Below are 14,726 nucleotides of genomic sequence, written 5' to 3' on the forward strand. Positions count from 1 at the left end.
GCTGTGAAGTAACAATGCTACCCATTACACTATTGTGCCACCTTGTTGTAATGCCTTCTATTATGACATGCAAATTCACTTTAAATATGTTCTTGGTTGTCACATATATCTCCTATACATTATTCCCATTATTTGCTTTGTTAAATCTGCAAAACTATGACATTGAGGTAACAAGGGATTTTCCTGAATTCACTGTTCTTCTATTGGCAGTTGGTGTATTACCCGACCTCAAGAAAATGCTGGTCATCATTTCTCCTGGGAGACTCTCACATGAGAAATCAGAAAAGATCTATGACAAATACTTTTAAAGTCTTCAGGAACTCTTTGGTTGTGATCGGTTTCTGTTAAGCAAATTATCAATAGATGACTAAAACAAGTGGAGGGACAGATTTATAACACAATACTTTCCAAATTTCTGGAACAAACTTTCCCTGCATATTAAGCAGAACAACTCACTACTTTCCTTTAAACATAACCTAAATGACTATCAGTTATCCATAAATTTACTCTGCTAGTGACTGGAATGACCGTCTTGGAGAAAGGAGTTGTAGCCTGAGGGAGGGTACTGCCAAGCCATAAATGGCCATAAGACTCAATAACCTTGGAATATCTATGAATGTATGGATTTATACAACTTGTACTATCTGGGGATCCATTGCTGTTGAACAAAATCTGTGACCACTGTATCAATCTCCGTTTCTTTTCTATAAGGGAGACTTTCATTTGAACTGAATCCACAACTGCGACTAGAAAGGTTACTGATGTTGAAGGAGTCAGAGCAGACTTTTTGGAGTTTATTAATTTGCTTGTGGGGTGCTTGCTAAAGCAACAGTTATCTAAAATGACTAAGATTCTATGACATGGAATACTGCTTTCATGTTTATGTGGTTTGGCTTCTCTTTTTTGTTCCAAATTCCCTGCACTTTTACCCCCATGAAAATAGTACCCCAAGTAAAATCATCTGTTAAAACAGATTGAGCAGGGATTGGAAGACAGAATAGAACACCTGCATTCAGGGAAATCTATTCTCTCCTCACAAAAACAAGACTGGAATACGAAATTCCAGAGGATGAGAACATTCAGTCCACATAGCTTTTTTAAGATTGACTGGATTTTTCTCATGTATCCTGGTAAAAGGAATGATTTATTTTATTTATTTATTTCCAGTTTGATAACCGGGGTTGTCCACTGGGCTCAAGGAACCCGTTTTCAGTGGAGGCCCGGGGAGAAAAGCTCCAAAATTACAAAGATAAATAAAAAATACAATAAACAGTAAAGTAAAGAATACAATAAAAAATAACATAAAATGCAATTATGAATAAGACATAGTGTTATATAGCATTTTAAACAAGAATATAAAATGAAGCGGAGAGTTGTAGCAAAAATGCAGTGCAAATAGAAGAGTATAGAAGACTTGAGGATAGTTCCTGAAGAACATGTATGGTAAATAGGAAGGGTACTGGGAAGTAAACAGAGTAGTAGGAATAAGTACGTAAAAGTAGAGAAAGGAGAGAGAGGTAGTTGAGTAGGGAAGTAAGAGAACTGTTAATTAGAAGGAGAACAGATGTGAAAAAAATGTGAAAAAAAAGGGGTAGGGAGTTATAGATGGGGGAAGGAGGGCAAAGTAAGTTGGAGAGTTGGATACAAATAGAAGATAGAGTCATTAATTAGTCACATGTTATATAGGTTTAGAAGGAAGAAGTATAAAGAGAGAGAGAGAGACTAGAAAAAGAACACTATGTATAGTATATACACTATATACATTAAAGTTTATAAGTTATTTTAGAAATGTTGAAGAGAAGCTGCTGGGCAGAATTGCCAAGGTGTAGAAGTAATTAATAAAGAACAGGTAGGAGTGAGTTTATTAGGATTAGGGGGGCAGAGAACAATTACATTTCCAGTTAAGGGAGAGATGAGAATGGAGCTGGGATTTGAAGAGCTCAAAGTTATTGGAAGTTCTTAATGGGGGGGGTTTCCATTTTTTTGCTAAGGAGTAGGATAGCAGATACTGGCCAGCGGGACGTTTCGGTTTGTGAATAGAAAGTTGATTTTGCTGTGCGGATCTTAGGGGTCTGCGAGCAGTATAAGAAGGAAGGAGGTTTGCTAGAGCAGGGCATGCAGTAGGATTATTGATTAATTTGTGGGCTGTAGTGAGTTGGAGGTAAAGTAGTTGGGAAGTTCTAGCCACTTTAGCATGTGAAGGGAAGAGCAATGGTGGGAGGAGTGTTTAGATTTAGTAGCGAATTTGGAGATTTTCTTGTAGCAGATTTCTAATTTTGCGGAGATGGAGGAAGCAAGGTTGGTTAGTAGAGGGGCACCGTATAACAGTGAAGGTAGTAAGTAGGTAGTGGCAAGATTATGCCTGGTAGAGGGAGAGAGGAAGTATGAGTTTCTGTATAGTAAACCAAGTTTTTGATAGTTTTTTTTTTATATTTGATTGGACATGCATATCAAATTTTTGGTGTTCGTCGATAGTAACACCGAGAAGTTTAGTGAAGGGTAAAACTTCTATCTACGATGATCTGATGAGAATCAAGGAGGCCATGAACCCTAGAATCTTGAAATACCCTCTGGTGAAAGTTCAAGACTGACCGGAAAAGCTCAAGAATATTTGCAGATACAAGGTCACTTTCTCCTGGCTTAGGAAAGCCTTTTGCTGGGAAGAATCTACAAAGTATCCTAGAAACACAATCTTGTGCAAAGGAATTAAGGAGGATGTTTGACTATTGATCTGAAAGCCCAGGTTGGGAAGGAGATTTGTAACTCACAAAAGGAACTCCAGACAATCAGCAAAATATTCTGCAATAAGGAAGTAGTCTAAATAAGAAAGTATGTGAAAGCCTGCAATCTGCAATGAGGTATTACTGGAGTCAGACATTTTGTAAGCATCCTCGGAGGTCGAGATAACCCAAGGGGGAATGCAGAGAAATGATAATCTGATACAGACACAGGAAATCTGAGTAAATCTCTGAACTCTATGGTAATAGGCATATGATTAGTATTTTAACTATAAAGTTGTTATGAAACCTAGAAGAGGAATGAAAGGTAACAGACTCTAAGGTCAACATCTTGAACTTAGGTATTTTTACAAACAAGCTGAGAAAGGATAGGTCAGGTACTGCTCTACAAGAATGAGCCTTCAGCAGCAGAATCATTCTGGAATGGAATTGTCTTCCTTTTCGGTTTTGAAACACTGGCCCTATGCACAAGATGAAGAATCTGAGAACAATTCTGTCTGGTTTGGAGGACAAGAGGGTATAATTCCCTAAAAAGGAAGTACATGTATCCAATGCCATTTGCAACCCTTGTGAACTACCCTCAGAACCCATTTCTCTGAAACAGTCTGTTCCCCAAGAGGGAGATCAAGATCCAGTTTTAGGACATATTTAGGAAGAGATGAGGGAAAGGGAATGGCAGGAAAAAGGCTGGCATAGTCATTCTGAGGTAGAGGCCCATCCCTTTTTCTGAAAGGATCCTGTTTTCTTGTTGGAGCCCCAATAACACTTCTTCTTAGATCCCCGTTTGCTGGAAGCTTACTGGGATGGTTTGTTTTGCTTTTGGAAAATTTATAAAAAGGGCAATGGAGAAAATCATAGTAACTCCCTCAATCTGCCTCTTTCATCAAACTATTTGAGCATTGGGCAAGTAGATAGGTCAAATAAATACTCCTTATCTAAGGAAAAATTCAATTTGTTTCAGATTTTGCTTCTTCAGAAAACTAATTACATACTCAGGCAAAATGTCTCAGAGTATCAGTAGCTGCAGTCCCAGATACAGTCAGCACAATCATCCACACCCTTTAAAGAATGTTTAGACACATGAGAAAGAGTAGCATAATTGGACTCAGAAAGGACCTACCTTCTGACAGTAAGTGGTAAAAAAAGTCCAGAAAATGTCAATATAAATCAATGTGTACTTCAGTCTATGAGCCTGGTAATTCAAGATTCTGAAGGCTAGCACTAATGAAGAGAAATCCTCTTACCAAACTAGTCAAAGTGTTTACTATCCTTGTCCGAAGGTGAAGGATTATCTTTGATATGAACTTTGCTAGCAGCTGGAGTGTTTGGAGTGAAATGCTAACACAAACAAACTGAAAAGATATGAAATGCTGCCACAAACAAACACAAACGGATACAGCAGTGCACTTTAAACAGCTTATAAAAGCGTGCTTATTCCATAAAAGTACTTTGCTTTGTATAAATAAGCAAAGAGTCACTCAACTGTGCAGAATTCATAAAGGCACTAAAAACAAGATAAGCTTATAAGCCCTTCAGCCAATAAAACTACATGCAGAATCACATGCGTTTCTCCAACCTAAACAGACCAGGCTACCTCCCAGTTAACTAGATGAAAAATTCACTGACCTCTTGATGTAAAAACAAGTGCTTGCTAGAGTGTAAAACTATGCTACTTTATCCAACAGCAAGCTAGATAATGTGAATCAGTAGAACAGACAATGAGAGGCAAAATGCAGTTTTTCAATATAATCACAACGAAAGGCAAATAAATAATTCAAGATATCAATAGCAATGTAGAAAGGGAGGAGCTTATTTTACAGTAGGGTTTGGCAGCTTAAAATTGCCAGGTTTAAAAAGCAGATAAACAAAGGGGAGCATAGGAAAAACTAGTAGGGAATCACCAGTCGTGCTTTAGTTTATGTGGGCTTGTTTTCAATTCCATCTTTGCTAGCCATTAGAAAATGCATTTCAGATTCTTGGATAATATGTTTTTTTTACTTTTTTTACTGAGGATCAATCTTGAAGAATTACTGTAGAACTTAAAATTATCTTCCAAGTTATCTTTGCCTCAAAGTTTTCCAAAGGATAATATACACTATCTGAATGTACTACTGACCACAAATGAAGCAGGTATGTTTGTTTCTAGTATTTACAGAATCTCTACTCTTCCTAACTTGTTTCTGCATTTCATAACTCTCAACTGTAAAGATGTTTGCACAATGTCCAGATTTTGGCCTCATATTTTTGGTCCATTTTTCATATACTTGGGTTTTTTTGGCAAATTACTGGTAAATCATCACAGACTGCAGTTAGAAAATAATGTCAAACATTTGAGTTTCAGACTTCAAAAAATCTTTATCTTTCAAAAAATTCAAGCTAATGCAAAGCCTGTTATTCTATTAACTTTCTAAGTTTGTAAGAGCAATATTTAAAAATTGTCCCTATTTTTGGGCTTCTATCCCACTTATTTATGGCTTCATCCAGATTTCTTGCTCTAAGAGGTTGAGAAGTATGACCCTTACCAATAGAAGAAAAGCTTAGCTAAAAGACAGGTGGTGAGGATATCAAGTATAGTTTCTGAAGATGATACATGCCTGCATGAACTGGATAAATTAGTTGATATGTTCCATGAAAAGGGAGTTTCCAGACCATTTGTTGGAAGAGACAGACAGTGAAATTAAAGTTGACAAGTGTAACATATTCAGACCTCTTTTTTTGAGGCAAATTATACAAAACACTGATGTGGATACCACAATAAGTAAAAATGGGGTGAAGACCTCTTTAAAAGGGCAATGATTTTACACTGTAGTCCAGACTCCACTGCTATTAAGGAGGTGATTATAAATACTGGTCTTTGTTCTTAATTCTAAAGGAATGAATAAACTGATAATACATTCCTTACATTTTCTTTATAAAAGGATTTCCAACTTTGAGTATTAGTTGGGAAGTTTTCCTACCACACAACTAGAACAATCTCAGTAGGGGTACTTTCAACTGTGAGATGTGCAGTCAGTGCCTGTTTATCAATGGCATTAAACAATACTCCATAGGTATGCAAGTCCATATGAATTGTGCATCCAAAGGGCTAGTTTACTTAGCTTGCTACGAGACATACAACATTTTCTATGCTTAAAAGACAGAAAACACTTTGAGAAAAAGAATGTGTGAACAGAATTAAAATAAAAATAAACAAAATCATAGAAAAGCTAATGTGAGGGATGGTGACTGGGAGGTGAGGCTTGTGAACTAAAATGGCAACTGAGACTAGAAGCATATCAGCAGTCCTACTCATCAAACAGTCAAAACTAGCAGTGTCCTAAAATGTAAGAGCAACTCGGTTATAAACACACCTGCTGTATAGTTTATGCATTTGTACATACTTGTTAAATGTAAAAGCACTATGCTAAATGGTATAATTGTAGAATGGTATACAGATTTTTAAGTAATATCTAAGAGGATGTCTATAGCCCTACAACTGCCTGATCTTGTGTGATCTTGCAAGTGGGTCTATAACACGTTGCCAAACTTTTAAAAGTTATAACATCATATGGTCAACACCATATGATTGAGCTTTTAAAAGTTTGAAAGTTTCAATGGAGAACTCCGTACAGTGCAGAATGGGAAGATTTCCCTTTCTGCACTGTAGTGCGATCTCGGAGTTGGTATATTTAAAGAGCGGGGAGTTTTGGGGGCGCAGCCCCCATGTGGGAAGTGCAGGGGGGCTTGCCCCCATGCTTAAACTGTCCAGGTAGGGTTTTTTTTTTTTTTTTTTATTACATGATCAATCTTTTAAAAGTTCAATTATGTAATATAGATGCTTGCAAGCTACACAGGGTCAGGAATCGTCAGTACTTGGAAAGGAAACCATTTGAATACCAGGTGCTTTTTTAAGCGATTTTCAATAAAGTATTTAGAGTATTTTTAGAAGTCACACAATACAAGTCATATGACAGGACCTGCACTATTTAATCACATGATTTTTTTGTCAGTGTTCTGACGAAGTCCAACTTAGTGCACGAACAAAAGCATTTAACTAATGGAATAAATGGAGTACCTTGGAAAGTCTAGTCAAGTTCTTGTGTAGATTCAGCATTTTTTTTCTTTTGGGTTGAAAAATAAAGGCTAAGAAGAAGCTACTATGACCTGGCACCATTTGGGGAAGAGGCAGTATACATATTTTGTGGACTTAAGATTTCCATTTTTTTCATACGTATTCTGTACAAAAGGCATGGAGTAACATTTGAAACTCTTGAATAAAGCATTCTACTTAACCTCTGAATTGGACAGAGAAGTCAGAGAATCAGTTTTAACCAGTTTTACTGGAGACTAACTAAACAATGACATTAATGTTTGTAATCCTCAAAAGAATACTGTTCTATATCAAATTTTCTTCTGTTCCAATTTATTTAGGCTGACAATATAGTGAGAAATTTCCCACCTTATGTTTAACACAGTCATCCCTAAAAACTACAAGCTTCATTTTTAAGGTCAAAAGAGCTGACCTCAAACAGTATTTAAGGTCAAAATCCATCAGAAGTAGACAGAGTCTTGTTCATTTTTTGAAAAACATTAGCTCCCTTTTTCTCTCCCTAATGGCAGTGGGAGTAAATGATTTAGAAATATCACAAGCAGCAGAACAAATACTTCTCAAGTAAGCAGTTCGCAGTTTTTGTCCTGGGACAGAATTTTGTGCTCGTATTTTAAAACTCATTACTCTCCATTATTAACAAGCTGACCAAAATCCATAACAAAATGTAAACTACTAACATCTAGGGGTGCCACCTGTTCCACTTTGCGAGGGACAGTCCCTTTTTGGGCAGTTGTGTCCTGACAAAAAAATATTAAAAATAGCAAATGTCCTGAGATTGTAGGGCATAATTATGTCCCATATTTTATGTAATAGTTGCATAAAATAGTATTTCTGTATCTAAAATACCTAAATGTTATAAGAAACAGAATAAGCAACTAAACTGCTACAGGAATAAGCTTTTATTTAGGCAAAACAGTTAAGTTCTATCCTTTGTACTGACCGTGGGTATGTGTCTGCCTGTAAAATCTGACGTGTGTCCCGAAAATGTCTCACTTTGGCCATATGAAAAGGTGGCAACCCTACTAACATCAACCATTAAAAATAAAAAGTAAAGGAACAAACATCTGTAATCGCCAGGCAGAGCAACATGATATGCAACACTAATGTCAAACTGAGAAAAACCTGCCAAAACCTTAGGAAGGGCAGCTAAGAAATGCAAACTCTCCAGAAAAAGAGAGAAAAGAAGAGGTCTAAACCAAATAGTTGGCCAAAATCACTGGAGATAAAAATGAGACAAAAAAAGTAGCAAACATTTTTTTCACAAATAAAGTTAGTAAGTCTATAGTAGCCTGGGGCTGCTTCTCTGATGTTGTAGCTTGAAGTGCAGAGGTCTAAATAGGAAGCTACTTTGTGGAATATAGTGAGCAAATGGGGAGGGGCTAATATCCCAGAAAGAGCTGCAGATGTTGAACTGCCTATTGCCCTTAATCATGACACTTTTCAAAGGTCTCACTCACCTTAACCCCAAGACCAAACAACCATTTCCCTCCTTTCATGCACTATAAGTTTTGCTTTAGGAAGACTGGCAAAACTTCCCTTTGAACCTACAGAAACTTATGATCAGTCTTTTTTTAAAGGAAAACCTTACTTTTTGTAGCAATTACTTCTGCCAAAAGGATTTCTTTGTTTTGGGATTTGTTGTCTGAAGAAAGAACAGTTCTTTAAAATCTTACCATAACAGATGTCCTCTTCACTGTTGCAATATTCTTCACCTTATGGATCTCCTTCCAAGGACAGCACAATGTCTGGCCAGTATATCAAAGCCTTTAGATCTTCGATGCACTGTACGTCACACATATGCTCCCTGTACATGACCTACTTCATAAAGTTGTTGTAAGGATGCAACTATACAGAACTGAACTGTCTTAGAAAAGAACAGTCTTCATAGGACAAACGTGGCCATGCATATCCAAAGGGAGAAAATGTAAATGAAGGAGGACCCTCGGTCAGGAGTGTAACCAAAGCAAAGCCCAAAGGAAAAAGGGAGATGGAGGGAGGGATAGAATACTGCAACAGGAAAAAGGACATGTACTGTTATGGTAATATTTTATACAACTGTACTATGTCCTTCTATATCACAGTTGCAGCATTCTTCACCATAGGGAGAGTACAAAAGCTCGAAAAGGAGTTAGAGGTGGAAGGCTGGGCATAGCCCTCAAAAAACCCATGCAGGATGGCCCTAGCAAAATCTGCTCTGGCCCTAGAAACCATATCCAATTTATAATGCTTAGTAAAGATATGCACTGAGGACCAAGTAACAGCTTCAAGAATGGAATTGGTATCCACAACCTTGAAGAAAGCACCCAGAGAGGCAACAGCCCTAGTGGAATGAGCTCTAATGAAAGTAAATAGGCATTTGCCATGAAAAGAGCAAAAGGAAATCGATGTAGATATCCAAGAAGTGATGGTTTGCTTAGAAATAGCCAACTCCAATATCCTAGGATGAAAACAAAATGCTGGTCAGACTTATGAATGGCCTTAGTTTTATTCAAATAATACCCAAGCTGTCTGTGAAAATCCAAGGTGTGCAGGACCTTCTCACTAGCAGACTGAGAAGGATAAAAGGAAGGTAGTTGTACTGTGATTCAAGGACAATTCATTAACAACCTCGGGCAAAAAAAAAAAAAAAAAAGGATCAGTATGAAGGGACAGCCTGTCCCTGTGAAGAAACAAAAGAGGAGGAATGGCCCCAAGAGCCCGTAGCTCAGAACCCCCCTGATCAGAAGAACAAGTAACATGACAGTTTTCCATGCACAGTGTTGCAGAGAAGCTGAAACTGCAGGCTGAAAAGGAGCCTGAGTCAGTTCTTCCAAAACAAAATTAAGGTTCCAAGCAGGAAGAATAAGCTTCCTTAAGGGTCTAATATGCTGGACTCCATTAAGAAACTGTTTAACTTCAAAATGAGATGCCAAAGAAGGGTTCAAGGGCAGACGAGCAGAAATAGCTGATCAATGGGCCTTTATAGGCCAAGCCAGATTGGAGTAACTCACACAAATAAGATAGAACTAGAAGGACCCCCACTGAAAAAGGGTTCTGGCTATCAGCATGGCACCAAACAGAAACTCTTTTCCATTTGGACATACAAGAATTTTTGGTTACAGGTCTTCTTGCCTCCTGTAAAACTGAGCATGTCCATAGTAAAAAGGTGCCTAAAAGGGATCAAAACTCTATCACCCACAGTGTCAGCTGAAGAGTGGACATGTGAGGATGGATGAGTGGCCCTTGGTCCTGCATGAGGAGGTCCAACTGGTGAGGTATCTTGTGGTGATTTCCCCTGGCCAGATGTATTAAGAGGGGGAACCAGTGTTGTCTTAGCCAAAAAGAGTGCCACTAGCAAGATTTTGGGGAAGTCCAGCTAAATTTTCTGAAGGAGTCTTGGAGTCTTGGAAACTGAGGAAGAGGAGGGAAAGCATAGCGAAAAATCCTCTTCAAAGGAAAAGAAAAGGCATCAGTCTTCCATGTCAGATAACATGAAACTCTGGAACAGAAGAAAGGGAGCTGTCTTGTTCAGAGGGGAGGCAAAAAAAAAACCTTCCCAAGGGATACCCCACCGATTGACTAGCTCCAGAAACACATCTCTATGAATCATCCATTTGTGAGTCTATGTTTAGAGCCTGCTCAAGGAGTCTGCCACTAGACAGTGCTCTGAAAAAATACAGGCTTCCTGAAGAGTTAGCCGATAACCAATAGCCAGATCCCATGCCTGAAAAGGCAGCCTGCAAAGAAGGTAAGACTTTGTACCCCACTATTTGTTGACATACCACATCACCACCTTGCTGTCTATGTAAACCTTCAGGTGGCCTGGAGAGAACATGGGGTGAAAAGCCTGAAGGGCCAAAATCAGAGTGCTCAATTCTTTGATGTTGACATGGTATTACTTCTAATTGAGGGGGTAGAGACCCTGAACTTTCAAATGACCACAGAAAGCCCCCCACCTCATGTCTGTGGTGTCAGTGAACAGTTATAGAGAAGGAACCAGAGGCTGAAAGGGTAGTCTTGGGTTGAGGGCAAGTTGCTGTATCCACCCCTCAAATTCCCAGCACTCTAAAATCCAGAGGGTGGCTATGCTGAAGCCAAACTGACCTGAAGTACCATTGAAGCTTCTGCATATGGAGTCTGGCACAAGGGAGCACAGGAATAAAGAGACCATGAATCCTGGAGACCAAAGATACTCTATGGCTGGAATGGCAGGCACAAGAAGACGGATAAAAAGCAAGGCCAAAACCTTTGGAGGAGGAAGAGAGGTTAACATTGGCACTGTCTGAATCCTGCAGTCCAGAGCCTAAGATAGAGTCAGGATACATTTTTGGAAGTTGTTAGTGAATCCCAGATGTTGAAGGAGAGATATGGTGCCCTCCAGAGCCTTTAACAGGCATCTGGGAGAAGATGCCTGAATCAACAGGTTGTCTAAATAAGGAAACATATGAATGCCTTGAAGCCTGCAAAAGGCAATGACAGGAACAAGACATTTTTGTGAATGCCCTTGGTGCAGAAGAGAAGCCAATGAGCAAAGGAGAGAACTGAAAATGAGAGGAAGAAACAGAAACGTAAAAACATCTGAAAAGAAGGTGAATAGGAATATGAAGGTAAGCATCCTTCAGATTCAAGGACACCAGAAAAGCCTAGGGCAGCAACAGAAGAAACAGAGCTTAAAGAGAAAGCATCTGAAAAGAAGGAACTTTGAGAAAGGTGCTGAGCAAGGAGAAATACAGAATAAGTCTCCAAGTGGCCTCCTTGTAAGGAACCAGGAACATTCTGGAGTAAAATCCCTTTCCTACTTGGGAAGGAGGAACAGGCTGAATAGTTTCCTGGTCCACCAGAGATCAAAGAACCTTTGAGAAATAAGGAAGCTGCTCTAGAGGAGGTTGAGGAATCCCTGAAAAAGGAGGGAGAGACTTCCACACCATGAAGCAACCCAGACGGATGATGGATAGCCCAAAAATCTGAGGTGGCAATTTGCCAGTTTGGAAGACAGAGGGAAAGCCAAAGGGACAAGCGAACCTAGCCAAGGGGTAGAAGGATACAAAATGTCAATGAGAAGCAAGCTTGTCAGAAGAAGGCATATGAGCCACAGATGCCTGGGAAGACTTTGTAGGAGAAGCCCACCTACAACCCTTCCTGCCTTTAGTGGCCTTACGAGGCAGTCTGCGACAAAAGCAGACCTAATAGGATAGTTCCTCAAACTTAGGGATAGGGGGACAAAAATATGTTCAAGGTCCTGCAAAGCTTACCTTTTTCTTGAAGAGACAGACATATTAGCAGTAGTTCCAAAGAGGTTGTTATTATCCAAAGAAGCATCTAGCAACTTGGCCTTAATGTCTTCAGGTAATGACTGCAGATGATGCCAAGGGCAATGCCTCATTACAGACCCAAAGGCAGCAACTCTGGAAGTGGCATCAGCAGCATGATAGCTGTACCGGATAGCGTTGTGAGCCACCCGAGAGGTAGAACCCAAAATAAGCAAAGCAGAACACTTTCCTTCAGAATCAGGGAGGTCAGAAAAAACTTGACAAGTGGGGGCAATCAAGGCCAGGACATATCTGGTCATGTGGGTCTGGTAATTTAAGATCTTAAAGGCCAAAGTAGAAGCAGTACAGACCTTCTTACTAATCCCCTCCATTGCCCTACTATCCTTATCCTAAGGCAAAAGTTTGGAAGAGGGCAAAAGCTTAGAAGGCTTGTCAGAGGAAACTGACACCACAGGAAGGTCAGCAGAAAGACACCTAAATAGGAACTGACAGTCCTCAAGAACCTTATAGAACCTGTCCAGTTTCACTGAAGCAGGGGTCTGAGAATCAGGAGTCAGAGTCAGCTATCAAGGTATCAAACAAACTGGCCAACACAGGAGGTATTGAAGAAGGTTTAGGAGTACCCACCTGAAGCAACTCACAATACATCCTCTGGATATCAGACATCGAAGAACAATCCCACTGAAAATATGTCATCATTCTGGCTATTCTGTCTCCAAAAGGCAGCTCCTCCAAAGGAGACTCAGAGCTAATGAACTCCAAATTCATCACAGCCATAAGCCAAAGGAAAAGGCATCTGGGAAGACCAAGACAAGAACCCTTCATCAGACCCCAAACCTCTGAGGAATTAGGTTCCCTAGTCGTTCTAGGAGTAGTAGAATGACAAGGGGGAGTGGGGACAGAAACTCCATGATGAGGTTTCAGGGCCATTAAAGCATTAAACAGGCCCTGAGTAAACTCATTACATTCCCTTTAAGGGTCCTTAGGACATACAGAAGAATGTTTATTCTTCTGTATTTTCTTGGTAAGGAATTCAACCCTAACAATACCAGAGGTTCAGAACCCTGATAGGATGTAATGGGAATACCCCCAGAACCTCTTCCATGACCAGAATCCATGGAATCCTTCCAGGGCCCTCCAATATAATGAACCATGGTTCCCCCTCAATGTGCAGAGTAGATGCCTACAAAGCCTAAGAGGACGTGCAAAAGGAATGATCCATGTCAGCCTCTAATGGTGTCTCAGCAGAGGAATCTGAAGTCGAAACCAAGCAGCCTACAAAGCTATCACCTGCTTCTAGAGAAACATCCCATACTTTAGAGCTCAAGATGGTAATGTATTTTGTATCTGCCATAACCTTAGATCCTCGAGAATAAATCATCAGGGCAACAACTTGCCCATTTATGTCTGGAATTGTGGGCTATCTGATGCTATCTGATATAGCTGACAGATGACAGGGGTTCTCCATAGCGTAATGTCTTGCTTATTAATTTTTCAGTTAGAAAAAGTCCGCTTTCCTTTTATAGACATTCTTTCTATAGATAGGTTCATAGATTAGTACTAGGCTAACAGCCCTTCTGGGCCATTTTAAGCCTAGCCAATTACCCCATGTGAGAATCAAACTCTGTACCTTGTAAATGAAAGGTAAACACCTTAACCATTATGCCAACCTCCCACCCCTTATGCCAACCTCCATGATGACAGTCTCCTGATGAGAAGAGATATACCAGTCTTGAACTGCTATTATGTTGCATCACCTTTGATTTTCTTGAGTTATGATAAGAACATACATTTTTGAAAGACATTCCTTTTTACTACAGTGTTCCAAATATAAAATGCCTTCTGCAGGCATCATACATAAATGCAGAAATTAATAATATAGTCATACAATAGACTGTGATTTCAAATTTCTAAATCAGTGATAAGAAACCTTTCAGCATGGATCATTTCTTGGCTTCCATCTCTTACTGCCAACCATTGCTCTACAGATGATGCAGTAATTTTGGGGATTTGCAGTAAGCTGACCGGGAAACTGTCTGCATCAGCCATCTCCTGAAAAGATGAATATTATTACAAAGTCAGTGATAGTACACAATACATTACTTCTGCATTTTAGAACAGTAAATAAAACAAAACAAAAACAGAGTTTAAATTACACTGTTATGAGCCAAGAACATCTGCAATTTACGCTTTCACAACTGTTCATTAAGTGTAATGTGATTAAGCATCCAGTATCACTATCTCAACAATGTGTATAGAATACATGACTCATTAATGTCACAGAATTCAATAACTTATGTGTACAGGACAGAGTGTGCATTAAAGATACAAAGACACCGTATGGTTAAATATGATGGGTGCATCAACAGTCACCATGAGAGAGAAAATCTAGGAAAGCTTGAAGTGTTGCCAGGACCACTCATCTCACACAGTCATCCTCTGACAGTGCTCTGACCCCATGGCTGAAGCATCCATGGCAGCCTTAAAATCTCTTAACACCTGTATCAGAAAATACAGTTGTGTAGACTTACCATAAATGTAGATGTTAGAGTGTATTCACTGTTGCAGTCATTGCATTTGGGTTATCTGCTTGCAGTAGCCCTTAGTCGGCCTGATTAACAAAGTCTTGGGTCCTGTGTCAGTCGCTGT

General features: G+C 39.4%; 1 protein-coding gene across 1 annotated transcript in view; it reads right to left on the minus strand.

Moving 5' to 3' along the window:
* The window catches only part of LOC122793371 (probable E3 ubiquitin-protein ligase HERC6), a 962,939-nt gene that overhangs the window by 677,295 nt on the left and 270,918 nt on the right, over nucleotides 1-14,726 (minus strand). Inside the window, exon 9 of the mRNA XM_044061322.1 lies at nucleotides 14,008-14,129. Within this exon, the coding sequence (XP_043917257.1) occupies nucleotides 14,008-14,129 (122 nt within the window). The remainder of the gene's footprint in view (nucleotides 1-14,007; nucleotides 14,130-14,726) is intronic.

The sequence above is a fragment of the Protopterus annectens genome, chromosome 2.part0 (genome assembly GCF_019279795.1).
Source record: "Protopterus annectens isolate FY-2018-M chromosome 2.part0, PAN1.0, whole genome shotgun sequence".
Taxonomy (NCBI): domain Eukaryota; kingdom Metazoa; phylum Chordata; order Ceratodontiformes; family Protopteridae; genus Protopterus; species Protopterus annectens.